The sequence below is a fragment of the Sturnus vulgaris genome, chromosome 1 (assembly GCF_052056855.1).
Source record: "Sturnus vulgaris isolate bStuVul1 chromosome 1, bStuVul1.hap1, whole genome shotgun sequence".
Lineage (NCBI taxonomy): Eukaryota > Metazoa > Chordata > Aves > Passeriformes > Sturnidae > Sturnus > Sturnus vulgaris.
The window spans coordinates 91,900,958-91,915,221 of NC_142243.1; the positions used below are offsets into that span (position 1 = coordinate 91,900,958).

General features: G+C 35.0%; 1 protein-coding gene across 2 annotated transcripts in view; it reads right to left on the bottom strand.

Moving 5' to 3' along the window:
* The window catches only part of PTPN3 (protein tyrosine phosphatase non-receptor type 3), a 125,787-nt gene that overhangs the window by 21,716 nt on the left and 89,807 nt on the right, over nucleotides 1-14,264 (bottom strand). For both annotated transcript variants that reach the window (XM_014880504.2, XM_088171701.1), the window contains 6 exons: nucleotides 12,766-12,789; nucleotides 10,694-10,892; nucleotides 9,643-9,720; nucleotides 8,567-8,623; nucleotides 3,755-3,911; nucleotides 1,894-2,060 (listed from right to left, as the gene is read on the bottom strand). In XM_014880504.2, coding sequence (XP_014735990.1) covers nucleotides 1,894-2,060; nucleotides 3,755-3,911; nucleotides 8,567-8,623; nucleotides 9,643-9,720; nucleotides 10,694-10,892; nucleotides 12,766-12,789 — 682 coding nt within the window. The remainder of the gene's footprint in view (nucleotides 1-1,893; nucleotides 2,061-3,754; nucleotides 3,912-8,566; nucleotides 8,624-9,642; nucleotides 9,721-10,693; nucleotides 10,893-12,765; nucleotides 12,790-14,264) is intronic.

Below are 14,264 nucleotides of genomic sequence, written 5' to 3' on the forward strand. Positions count from 1 at the left end.
TTGCTTCTATGTATATCAAACAAGCAAAAAAAAAAAAAAAGGTATAGGTGGAGAAAACAACAACAACAAAAACCAACCGAACCCACAAGAACTGTAATTTATGTAATTATCCAACTATAGCTTTTGTGTCTTAAATATAAATGAAAGCACTTTACAACTGAGTTATTAATCTGGCTGTGCCAGAGTTTTATGTCCTTCACTGAACACTTACCAAAGAGCTCATTATATCTTACATATTTAATGAAGATTTTGAACGTTGATCCATATATAAAATGGAATTAAACAAACAGGAGGCTAAAACCCCCTACTTTCTGGTTGAGAGAAAAAGAGCAGCACGCAAATTTATTCTACTGACATTTGCTGGACCTTAAAACTCTGTATCACAGCTCACTGCACTTTTCAACTTATACAACATAAACAAGTCATGTGAGAAGAGAACTTGATAATATATGTAATGGAAAAGCTTCTATCTGTGGTAAGTCAAGTTCCACTTTACTACAGCAAGGTTGCAATTTCTACCTTTTTTTTGGAAGACAAGGAAGAAAAATTTTAAGTCAAATAACCATTCTTGAGCTTTATTGTTTCCTGGCAAACAGTCATTTCCTACTGACAGACTTTTTAAATTCTGATTAAATGGAGGAAGATGTTCTGGAAAAACTTGATTATTCACAGTCTAATGGCTAATTATTCACTATTTTACTATAGGGAATGAAGAGTTTGAGTCACCAAAGCTGATGACGAGACACTGCCATTGCCTCTGCTTCTCATGATCACTAAGTAATGAACTCAAAGCAAGAAGGCCTAGTTTATTAGATTTCAAAAAGCTTTTGCATTTTCTGTAAAATCCTTTTATAAACAGTGCCATAAAAAAGGATAAAATACAGGATCAAATATCCTATGAATATCATAAAGGATCAAATATCCTGTAAAGTTCACAACAGGAAATTTGTGCAGAAATTTACTCAGCAAATTTGACAATTAAGAAAGTATTGAAAGGTCAGTTCACATTTTTGAGCTACTGTTTCAATAGCCAATAGATTCATTGTAATTGCTGCATTGCATCCAGTACTGTGGATTTTGGAAAGCAGTTATGAACTATTGTTTATAAATCCTTAAAACCAGGGGGGATTTTAATTCTCAGAAATCATGGAAAGAAAGGAAACCTCATAAAAAGAGTGGTTATACAAGAAACAATACCACAACTCTTCAGCCACTATCATTAAATTTTCCAGTTTAAAAAAAAACAGTGAAGAAAAAAATATCTAAAAGGGGGAAAAATTTTATTGCTGTTCTACACGTTCTCAGTGACAGAAGGGGTTACTCCAGAACTTAATGCCAATTTTATAAATCATAATAAACTAGGGTTTATTCAGAGCTACAACCTTAAAGCAACCACAAACCTACATACTGCACTCCTTTGCCATTAGTGAAGCAGATGAATTATCCTTTGGAATTTCTTACACTAACACTGAAGGAACCAATTTAATAAAATATAAGACATCTTATTAGTTAGTTTTTATGAGCTTTGTTGCTAACACATTGAAGAACACAGAAAAAAAACCAAAGTACAACACTGACCTCTGTCAAAATCACACTACTCTACTCAATAAAACAACTGCAAAAAATGCTATTTTAGTGAACTTTGTGTAGTTGAGCCAGAAACATATTAATTCAAACACATTTTTCTCAGTAGATGAAATTTTGTGTAATACTTAAAACTCATTCTTCCCTATTCTAAGTAGTGAAGTGTGAAACTGAAGTCAAATTTTTGTTCTCTTGAGATAAGACTGAACAGGAACAATGAGATTTGCAACTAATTACACCCCCTCCATTACTCGCTGATTACAGCTATTGTTCTACACTAACAGCATTACAGAGCTGAGTGTTACCCACCTCGAATTGAATAAGGACAGTCCCGCTTTCTAGCCCTCTTCTGAGCTGCTCCATAGACTCCTCCAGTGTATCACCACCATATTCAGAACAGACAGGAAGAATAGATTCTGGCAGAGTGTGAGAATCAGCTTCATCTTCTGATTTGGGCTCCACAAACTGTTTAACTACTGAAAGATGAGTACGAAGTCATAATCCATTACAAAGAGCATTAATGTGTTTTTAACAGATATAAAAATTTACCAACTTGAAATAACAGAGTTTGCAAAACCACAGAAAAGCAAAAAGCAACACATCAAATCACATTTCTTTTTGTACTATATTACTGTAGAAACTATAAGGAGTAAAATGTCTCTATGACCTTTCTAAAAGAAAAACTCCAAGTGCCTGTTTATGAAGGCAAAGAACTTGAATTCCTAGCACAAGGAGGTTTTTGCAACCTTGTCTTACAGAATGAACAGCTAAATAGGCTAATGAAACACAACATCCACCAGGGTAAAAAACAACGGAGTTTGACCTAAAAAAGTGTAGATCATAATTAGTGGAATATCTCTACAAGAAACTTCTGTAAGTTTGGACCTCCAACAGCAAAACAAATACAAAAATCCCTTCATCACACTCCTTTGCCGTTAGAGAAGACAGACAATCATCTTTTGCAATTTCTTATGCTAACACTGAAGGAACTAACTAAAGTTACAAAGAATTATTAGTCCACTTTCTACAACATTCCTTGCTATTGAAGAACATGACAAACATTAATGATGTAATCTGCACAGCAGTTCTGTCCCTATGAAATGTATTGTATCACCAGACATGACCAGCTGTGGCTATTCTCTGCAGTGATGGTAACAATTCATACCTGCCAAACTTCAGAAAATGGGGAGCTGGTTATGCTCATGCCTATAAAAAATGACTGGTATGGGGCCACAGGTTATCTTTAGATAAAAGCAGATTTCTCTTATCTGCGAGCTGGAAAGGGACTAGAAAATTAAAGGAAAACTAAATGCTGCATAAAGCCAGTGGAAAACAAAATAAAGACCTCATCTGTCTTCTTAGAAACACAAGAAATTTTAAATGAAACCAATGTTACAGAAGTACATATCACTTAGGCTGTCTCATTCTCTCCTGTGTCCTAGTGATGCATACTCCCTTCAGATTTTTATATCTTCATGCAATCAGAACCTCTGTGTAATTGTGTGTCCTAATGTCTTAATATACCTTTTAAGGAGAGCAAATAACAAATTAAGAGTTTGACATCATCTGAAGGCTCTTGGGATAAGTCTTTAAATATGAAGCAAGCAAAGCCAAGCTGGATGAGTTCCCCATTTTTAAACATACAGGCTTAAGATTCTGCATATTTCAAAGATTGTCCTCTCTTTGCAGGCAGCAGCTCTGCAAGCAACCAGCACAAATTTATCTCAGAATTGTCACAAGATGTCTGCTGTAAGAATGATGTGAGGAGCAGCTTATTTGACTTGTTTCATCACATAATTGTGCAGGAGAACAGCCCTGAATTTTTGTGAATCTGTAGTTGGGGGGGTTTAAAATTGTGCTTTATTTACAAAAAAAACCAACACCCCACATGACCAAACAAACTCTTTCAAGGGACTATTTATTCTCATACATTTTTAGACCAAAAAATAAGAAGATATTCTAACTTGCTATATTCTTTGTTGAAGTACTAAGAACCTATACAGTTTAAACTACTTGTACTACTAACTCAAATTTAGTGAGACCTACCTTTTGCACAGATCTATTCCAAGTGCACTGAGAACACGTTTATGCAAACAGAAGAGGGTATACCACCGAGCATAAGAGCAACAGTCTCAAAAACATTAGAAGTGAATAAAATTAACCCAGTTACCTTTCCTCCTGACCAAAAGTGCAAGCTCTCTTGTGTGAGATTCTCTGCTGGCTTTTATGAACATGACCACCTGGTCATGCGTGTGCTCTGAGATATCTCGGCCATTAATTAATTCTATCTGATCACCTTCATTCAGCTTTGGAATGCATTTATCAGCCTGTTTCAAGACCAAAGAAACACATTAATGTCATCACAACCAGTTGTGCAAACAAGAACATATCAGGATATTAAGTACATCGTGTAAGCAAAGTCTTCACAGTTCTCCTGACAAAATATCATATTCTGTATTGGAGGTTCTATCAAAACTTTCAGCTCTAAAGCTCTCATGCTTCAAAGCCTCTCCATGACGATAAGGAACAGTTCAAACACATATTGATAGCTTTAAAAGGAATTCACATGAATCAAACTGCCATCACCAGATTGCTCTCAAAAGTCTGTATTTCAGACTGCAAGCCTCAACAACTTCTGAATTTCTGAAGAAAGTGTTTTGGGCACATAAGATAATCCAGTTCACTTTTTACACAGTGAATACTAAGAACTCCAAACATGATTTTCCTGAAAATGATTTAAGTAACATGACTTTCCATAGGCATGCACTTTTTAAATTTCAAAGAAATCCACACACATTTCATATCTTTGTTATTTTGTAGAGCCTTGTTTAGATTTAGATTAATTGTTGGACTCCAGGGTTTGTTTGGCTTTTTTTCTGCCACCGTTCTCAGTATGCTTAGCCCTATGTCCAGCACAAAGCAATTAAAGCTGTGGTCAGAATAATGATGCTACAAAGATGTCTAAGGGACTAGAGCAGCTTTTGCATTAAGGAAGGCTGAGAGAGCTGGGATTATTTAGCCTAGAGAAGAAAAGGCTCAAGAGGATCTTGCAATTTACATAATACTTAAGGGGAAGGCACAGAGAAGATAAATCCAAACTCTCAGTGGTGCTCAGCAACAGGATCAGAGGAAAAGGACTCAAACTGAAACACAGGAGGCTCCATTCAAACATCAGGAAACAGTTCCACTGCTGTGGTGACTGTGCACTCCAGCAGGTTGCCCAGATATATTGTGGAGTCTCCCATCTCAGAGCACTCAAAAGCCATCTGGATATGGTCCTGGGCAACTGGCTCTAGCTGACTCTTGACAGAGTGGACAAGAGGACCTCCAGGTCCCTTCTAACTTTCTGTGCTTTGCTAATATGAGTGTGTAGGATTCTACAATCTTTGAGTGTCAAGTAATGTAACAATTTTTTGTTCATTACTATCCTAATCTTTGTCTAGGAAGTCTCCAGCTACACAAAAGTGATATATAAACACTTCATTTCATTTATTGTACGAATGAGACATAGACCTACACTGCTTTTATTTTTTCATAGGTGTTCCCTGTATTTCCTTAATAGCCAGCACAGGTTCTCTGAGCTTTATTCATCCAATATCATTGGCTCTACCAAACAACCATTACCAATCCCTTGTGAACAAGATATTAAAATTAAATCCAGTGCTGATTATGCCTTGCACCAATGGCTCCTAATATATTGATATTATCAAGTAATAAATAAGAGATGGAAAGGAGAAATGATAATGAAAAAAATCAACAAGATGAAAAATGCAGAATTAAAAAAAGAGAGGTAAGAATATGAAGAAAATAAATTGGAAGTCATTTGTACCAGCAAACAAAGTTAAAGAAAACTTAAGACCTGATTTAGTGCCACAAAACAGACAAAAAGATGAGAAAGAAACAAAAGAGATTAAAGATACACGCAAGAGGGAAAAAATCCCATGAAGAAAAGCTGACTAAAAATTTAAAGAAGGAAGAGTTGCCCCCAACTTTTTCCATAGAAATAAGGAAAGAAAATAATGAAGGATAGGGAAGATTGACAATGATTCATAAGAAATGTAAACAGTAAAAGAATGGGAATTAGGAACAGCCGTGATGTTCTTCACCATTGATTTAACTAAGTATTCACAACTCCCCAAGAACATCCTTGCCATATTTTGTACAATTTAAAAAGGCAAGACTAAAGAATATAACTACGAATGACTAAATAATTTAATCACTTTTAAACCTTATTAAGTAATTCTCTCTGAAATATAAATATTTGAAAAGATGGGCAATATAAAGACCATTTCAGGTCAGTCTAGGAGAGTCAAGACGTCGACAAGAGCTTGGAAGGAATGGTTTCTGAGCTCCTATATTTGCCTATAATTTAGATTACTTGGCTGGCTGCTGTTAGTCTTTGTTACACCTGGAGACTAATATCTTTGCTCAAACAAACTTTGTAAATCAAGTGATATGTTAATGCATCAGCTTTCTTATTTGAATCATTTGACTATATAAAATACATCTCAAACGAGAATTAATTCCTCCTATACAAGCATAATTTATAGATTTTTCAGAGTCTGAGCTTTTCCGGGCAATTTTGTTAAAGACTCTCTGTCCTATCGATACATCCAACGTGTCATTTTATGCTAATCACCTTCTATTACTCCAAGAAATGTGCATGCTTTTTTCCATGAAAAGCTCTATCAAATAAAATCATAATGACCTCTTTAGCACCTGAGAGCATTAATACTGTTTGCAAAAAAAAAAAAAAAAAAAAAAAAAATCCGTATAGAACTTAAAAAAAATTACCCAAAATCAAACAGATGCAATAAATGGTTGTTCCTTCACTAAAATGTGCTCTCACAAAAATTTTGGCTACTCCATCCTCCAATTTCCCCAGCACACTACATTGCTGCTTTATTAAAGGATTTTTTTTTAAATGAACTTTAGGACATGTAAAGGAAAATGCTGCCTTATTTTGAGGAGTAGATTTGCTTCCCCTCCTCTACAAAAAATGCACATCCTTTTGTAGGAAAGTGGGAAAAAGGCGACCTAAAAACCTGAGAAATAATCTTAGCAAATAATATTACCAAATAGATTCCCTGAAGACAATTTACAGGGTAATGAGTGAATCTAGAGCAAGTTAAAATAGCAGAAATGAAGGTAAGGCATAAGTGAGCTAAAATAATATCAAAATGCATTCCATAGACTTAAATTTGAACTTTGAAATATCAGCTACGTTTTATTAAACAGTAAGGAACAGGGAAAACTTTGTTTATGGAAAACGATATAATCAATGTTAATACAGGTATTCTCTAAAAATAAGTATATTAATTTCCTCTTGCTATAACATGACATGATTTCCCAAACACTGCTACTGACTATATTATATTGGATAACTGTTTCCAGTTTTATCTGTGATTCTGGTAACTTGTTCACTTGGTGGTTTACTAGGCTAGAGAGATAATTGGTGACATCTGTCCATGCCTATGACACCAAAGGGAGACACTTCAATGAAATGTTTAAAGTTAGAAGTCCAGTTCTTTTTCAATCCAAGAGAAAAAATACAGATCATTACTTTCCAAAAGACCATCTGAACCTGCCAAAGGAAATGACTGCTTCTGGAGAAACATCTTTCATCCTCTGATTGCAGAATGAGCCTGTTTGCCCTATACTATTTCAGAATCTCAAATCACCCTTAAAATATTTGTGAGGTTGACCATGAAATGCCTTAGAAACAAGACATTATTTCCAATTCCTAGATGTAAGTTATAATTATAATTTCCTACCAAAACTTTTTTTCAAATAATTATTATAGTTCACAAAGGAGTGCTATGAACTGTGTAAGTCAGGCCAAAAATCATAAATGTGACAAAAAATAACTTCTCAAGCAATCTGTTTCAGCTTGATTTGCATCATGACATTTAGATATCAGTCCTGTGACTGCTTATCAAATTTCAGAAGAGTCAGAAGATTCAGAGTGCATTGTATTTTTAGGACTAATTCAGTAATATTTCCTAACAAGTCTGCACTGAAATTATTTTATGAGAGTTAAGAAATATAGTTTGGAAAAAGGCAAGTGAAAAAATTTGATATAACATTTGTCCCTACAAATTTATGTAATAATTATTTAGGAAAAAAGCTAAAAAAGATTTTAAACATATCTTAAAAAATATATGTTCCTACTATTATTTCACAATTCAACAGAAGAAATCAATGATCTACTGATTCTTATAAACATTTACACCTAGTCTATAAATATTTCCATAAGCAAAAAGTCTATGGCAAAATAGGAAGAACAAACATATGCTCCCTCTCTATGCTCCCTCTCTCCTGCCAAGTACTCTCCCATTCTATAAATAATTTTAGCCCTAAGGATTTCCTCAGTCTATTGTGGTGTGCTTAGTCAATAACAACAGGTTTTTTCCCCCAAGTATTTATATTTCACGACTGCACACAAAATTATTTTAACCACAGCATCCTTTGTCAAGGAGTTTCACAGATCTACTATCTTCTAGGCAAAGAACTATTTCACCAAACATGAAGAACTTGACCTTCACAAACTTAATTTAGTAGCCCATATTTCTGCTGGAATTCCTTTTTCACAGTGCTCCTAATCTTGCCGATCCCTACTATATCTCCCTCAAATAAGCTATTTTTTCTAGGGTGCAGGGGCCCAAATTATTTACTTCTTCAGTAAAAGATGTTCCTTATCCCCAGTCCTTGCCCTTCATCAAGCATTTTCCAGCTCAGGATGTACTTTTTGAGATGACAGGAGAACATAAAGATACTTTCTACTTGTATCTTGTTTGACTAACTCTTCCAGATATTTTAATCTCTGGTTTAAGAAACCACTGGTTAAACCAATTCCTAATGAGAACAGTTCTGCTGCTATCTCATATTGGTTACAGGTGTCCAAATTTCTAGGTGTACAGACATTTGAGAGGTGGAAGAAGTAACAATGGAAGGGATTTAAAAGTCTCAAGAATTTACTTACAGGTGATCCTGGAGTTATTCTTGATACTACCAATGGCATTTTCTGATCTACTCCACCCTAGAGGAATGAGAGGAATGTCAAGTAAATAGCAACCATAAATCTATCATGAAGCGTAAGCAGCATTTAAAAAAAGTAATTGCTTATTTTTCTTTTTACATAAATTTTTCATGGTGTGTCATCATAGACAGGGTTGGTAGGACTGAATTTTCATCAGTATATGGTGAATTAGGGGGTGGGTTGTGGTGTCTTTAAAGCTACCAATATCCAGTAAACTAGACTGGGTGTCTGTTTCAGGCCATCATTCAGGTATCTGTTTAATAGGCATAAACACATAAAATTGAACATTTATTGTAATAATGCACTTGAAGCAAGCCTAATTTAACACTTGAATTTGCAAGGCAAACAGTTTTCTTAGATTTTGTGACAAATGTGCAAGGAATCTGGTAGGATCAAAGTTCCAGAGAACTGTACTACCTTATTCTTTTTACGTCACATTCAATTGCTGCCACACCAATAAATAGCCAAGGGGAAATGACCAATTTCTCTGCTCTAATTTTGATATTATGGCAATTTGCAATACTCTGCTTAAATGGAATTTCAGTGAGGGAATATAAAACATTAAGAATAGTCAATTATCAACAGTAATCTTAATTTTATTCATAAATTAATTTTCAAATTTTCAATATGATTTCCAATGAATATAATTAAATGGAACAGCACAAACTATTTACATTTTTTTATAATACAGCGGTCCAATTTTCCAAAAGTTGATGCCTTAAATTAGGCTTTTGAGTTCATATTTTAGCAGCCCAATAGGCAGCGTGCCTTGGATATGTGCCATGCCCATAATATATGCAACCAAAAACCAGAGAACTATTAGATGCTTATTTCTGTAAGTGTTGCTTCAGCACTTAAGGATTAGGCTGCTGCCTCTAAAAACTCTCAGTCCATAGGACTATCCTCTAAAATATACTGCTTTCTCCAAAACATTATGTTAAAAAAGCAAAAAATAATCATGAAATAAAAACATTTTATCCATCAAGCATTTAGAAATAAGTAAAAGACAGATGGTTTACCTTTAGATTAAATCCAAACTTCCCTTCTTCATCTGGTTTGATACGCACCAAAAGTAAATCTCCCTCAATTAGGTCATTCTGCAATATATAGAAAAAGAAAGAAAATGTTCTGGTTTTTAGAAGAAAATATCAACAAATTAGAAAACAGTGCATCCAAATTTAGATGTGCTGAACAAAAATACTCTATAAAAATCCACCTTTGAAATAGGAAGAGGATATGATTGTAGAATATGCCTATGGTACTAACCTTTTAAATAGCAAAAATAGCAATGTACATCTCAGCAAGTTTTCTGGTTGCTCTGTCCTAATATCGTTACTCTCAGCTTTCCTTTCCAACTGATAAATCCTATTAAAGTTTCAACCTGTTGATGTCAAAAGCTTAGGTGCAAAACAAGAATAGAATTGATTCTACTCCAAGAACTGAGAGGTCACTATTTTTCCCTTGACTTTTCTCCTTTAAATAAGTATATTTCTATGCAACAGATCCACAAGGCAGAAGAATTTAAAAGTGTCAGCAACTAACGGGCATGTTGGAAACAACAGAACTATTTTAACTAATTTTAATTAGTAGTTTTAATTAATTGTAAGCGCTCACTTTTAGCCAGAACCCTTCTGAAGCAGGCTGGGGAAGAATGATCCACTACCATAAGATTAGCAGGGAACAGCTGGTATCCAGCCAAGTCAGAACTCAAAAGGATGATGTTTAGCTATCCTTAAGAGATGCCTGGGATAAAGCAGAGTTGTGTCTGTTGAATTAGCTGATCTTTTCCCTTGGAGGAAACAAAATTTAATCATGTAAGGATTTCTGTTCCACTAGGAACTTTCCCTGAAGCTTCTGGAATGCTGGACTCTTTGGAAATCAATGCATTTGGCAAGCTTGTCTGTCACACAACCCTGGATAAATGTGAGTAGCAACACGAGATCTGTTCTTGTTACTGTATAAAATATGCCCATCCTAAAACACAGCCATCACTTCTGTGCATTCTCAAACCACAGCTCCAAGTCACATTCACTACTAGCTCTGACTTTACAAGAACACAATTGAACATACCTTATCACAGTAGTACTGACTGGAATCTTCCGTCGAGATACTTTTTGTAACGTTGTCATACGTTTCCAAGAACTGCTTATCCACCCCTTCCAATGGGTAGGAGCCAGAAATGTTGCCAACTCCATTGGGAGACCGAGCCAAGGCTTTAGGTGAGAGAGGGGTCAGAGAACTCCGCGTCGGACTGTTTCCCAATACATTCCTTTATTATGGAAGGAAAAATGTTACAAAGGTACTGTTATCCAGATTTTTTAAGTAAAATATTTTAAAAGAGCTAGTTTTAAGAGTTAAAAGATTTAATACCACTTCTTAGTGGAAGCACTGGGAAACAGGATTGGAGCGTGATCTAAGCCTACCATTTGATCAGTGGCACCCAGAAAAATGGACAAAAATTCTGGAATAGCAAAACCATTTTAAGCAAAATATTTGGATGCTAGCAGTGAAAGGCACTGTTGCAGCAGTATAAGAATTCACAGTAACACATGGAAAGGGCTGAACTGCAACGGAAAAGCACTTCAGTTGCCAATTCTATCAATGAAAAATCTTTTGCTGTGATTCCAGTCTCATTCCTGAAAAGCACTTTTTCCTTTTTTTTAAAGATTCCTCCCTCTTACGAGTGCCATCTCAACCTTATCCCTGTGGGAGAAGGCAGTTTGCAGAAGAGCTAGGATAAATTGTCAGAGTAACAGGAAATGAACTGACAATGAAAGGTTTAGTTGGGCTTATTGTTTTATTGAGGTATAGTTATAGCCACACAAAAGGACCAAGAATTAACTTAGGGTACAGATCTGGCATTCAAGAACTTTAACATTCAATGATAACAAAAGTCAGTAACTAAAACTCTCAAATCTGGGAATTGGCCAGGTTGCCTGATGGTGCTCCAGGACTTCCCAAACACTCATTTAGCTACATTCCCTCTTATGAAAAGGATGACATGCAGACCTCTCATACAGCTAAGCCCCTTCTTTAATTGGACCAAACTCATGGATACCATACAGACTAAGTGCTCCATCCTTATAAATACTACCTAATGTGAAAAGTCTGTCTTGGGGAAAGCTCAGGTACAGCAACATCAAATTTTGACAGTTAAAATAGAAGTACATGTCTTGCCAAGTGAACCTTGGCATAAAAATTTGTAAATTCAAACATTTATTTCTGCTTTGGTATTTGTCTATATATGTGAGCTCTTTTGAACCATTTCCAGCCATTTCGAGCTGTCAATGAACAAGTAATTCTATATTCCAAGGAGTCTAGCTTTTAACATACAGGACTTGTATTGCAGCAAACTTCAATGTTACAAACACTTGTTTCTTGGCCTGTGAAAATCTGATCACAACAAATGCAAATGTCCTGAAAAATGCCATCAAGGAAATGTATTCTTGCCATAATACTTCTGACTTTTAATTAGACTATGTGTACTTGGCAATGTCAATAAGGTGTTTCATGCAACATTTCCAGTATTTTCAGTTACTACAGAAAACGGCACTTTCTGAATGCATTCAAAGTTTCAGAATACTTTGCAGTAGTGAACTGTAATTACACTGTCAAAATTCTGATTTTATCTGATAGCTTCCAAGACTTTTCATCATTCTCGTGAAATCAATGTTAAGCAAGGAGGAACACTGTGCATGTAAATATGTCCTAATAAGTTTTTTGGAACACAGTCCAAAAAACCATTTCACTTACAAGCTGAAATTACAGCCCATGCAATGATTTTTCAATGAAGAAAAGAAATCTAATAATACCAGAAAAATATGATTATATATTTCAATTTCATCTGGCACTATATAAAGAGTCACCACATAAAATTACCAGTGGATTTTTGTATCATTAGACTTTTGTAACAGTTTCTAACCTTTTTTGTTAATAGTGATGAGAGATCTATTACAACTTAAGACTTTCCAAATCCTGACCCCAAAACTTACTTTTTTCCACAAATCTTTACAATCTTCATTGATTTATACATTTATTTGTGTCTTTTAATCATACAAAACCAGTGCTTTGAAAAATCTGTTGAAGTTATATATTTCATTATTTATCTTAAATAGATAGGAGAAAGTGTAAAGAAAACTCACTTTGGTGATTCTTGTTCAGATGACCTGGTTAAAAAAACACAAACACACAAACAACATTAAATGAATGTAAGTTAAATCTTCAAATAAACAAGAACTAAACTCCAATTAAAACAAACAAAAAAAACCCCAAACAACCCAAACCTGCATAAAAGCCAAAAAGTGTGCTCATAATAAATTAAATAATACTTAACCTCATGGTGAAAATCTGAACCAGATAACTAGGGTGTTTATAAAACACTCAGCAAAAATCCCAGGGCAGCTCTGATCACTCACTTCCACTTTTGATACAAGCCCAAAACAGGTAGCCTACCTCTGCCACTGCAACACAAACTATGCAGGTGTTTACAAAGGCAATCATTTAGTCAGACACACTACATCATTTTAGAAAGCTTTATGTGTGGATTATGACTACAGATGTCACCGACTGTATTTTGTAAAAGTCAGAATGTGGCAAGATCTTTATGTTTAGGTAACCAGAAATGAGCACAGGTGGCTTCAGAAGCTTGACATTTCCAACGTTTATTCTCATGATGCGAGAGCAGAGAAGGTGTTGACAGAAAACTTTGAGACAAAGCATATGAAAGTAGAAGTGGTTATGCAATGAGGACAATCTAGAATGTAAAAGAAATCAAAATTTGCAGTACACAGCATTTTCCAATGCATTCAATTAACTTCATTAAAAATCACCTGAAACAGCAAGCTAAATGGTAGGACATAAATTAAAACAATAGCAGTGTTACTAAGACAAATTTTAAAGAAAAAGTTACCAAAAAAGGTGCTTACAAAAGTTTAAGGCAGATGAGATAACTTTACAAATTCATTTAAGCAGTGACCAAAAATACTGGAGTGGTATATGTCCATGCTGGAAAAAAATACGTGAAGTAGTTCAGTTTGAAAGTACGCTTAATGAATTGCCAAGTTAAAAGAGGCAATTCATAGTATACAGTTAATTTTTCAACTCACACATTCTTAATACTAAGGATTATGTACTACATTTCACCAAAATGACAGTAAAAATAGCATCAGTATCAATCTAGTTAAGATTCCTTGTATGTGATATGACAATATGAAGAAATTCTTACTTGAGAGGCAGAGACAGTAAAGCTTGATCCCTGAGGAATTTTGGAGGTTTGAGGTCTGTGTACTTTTAATACTTTTAAAGCATTAAGCTTCTTCCCCTTCTATTGCAGTCATACCGAACTTCTGACCCACTCACATCCACCCCTACTCACCCACTAATATCTCTGGTTCTGTTTGTCCACGATCCCTAGAGAATTTTTACCCTCCAAGTGTAAGCAGATCCTACGGGAATGTAAACTCACCTGCTGCCTCACCAGCTCACATCTAAATGGGACAAATACTGAACTTGTACTTTAACTGCTCAGTGAGAGGAGAATGTCATCTTAAAGTTTTGGGATTTTTTCCTGCCTAGTCACTGACTTTCCCTAGTCTTGAGAAACTTTACATATTCAAAAACCTCATCTCCTACGTTACATTTG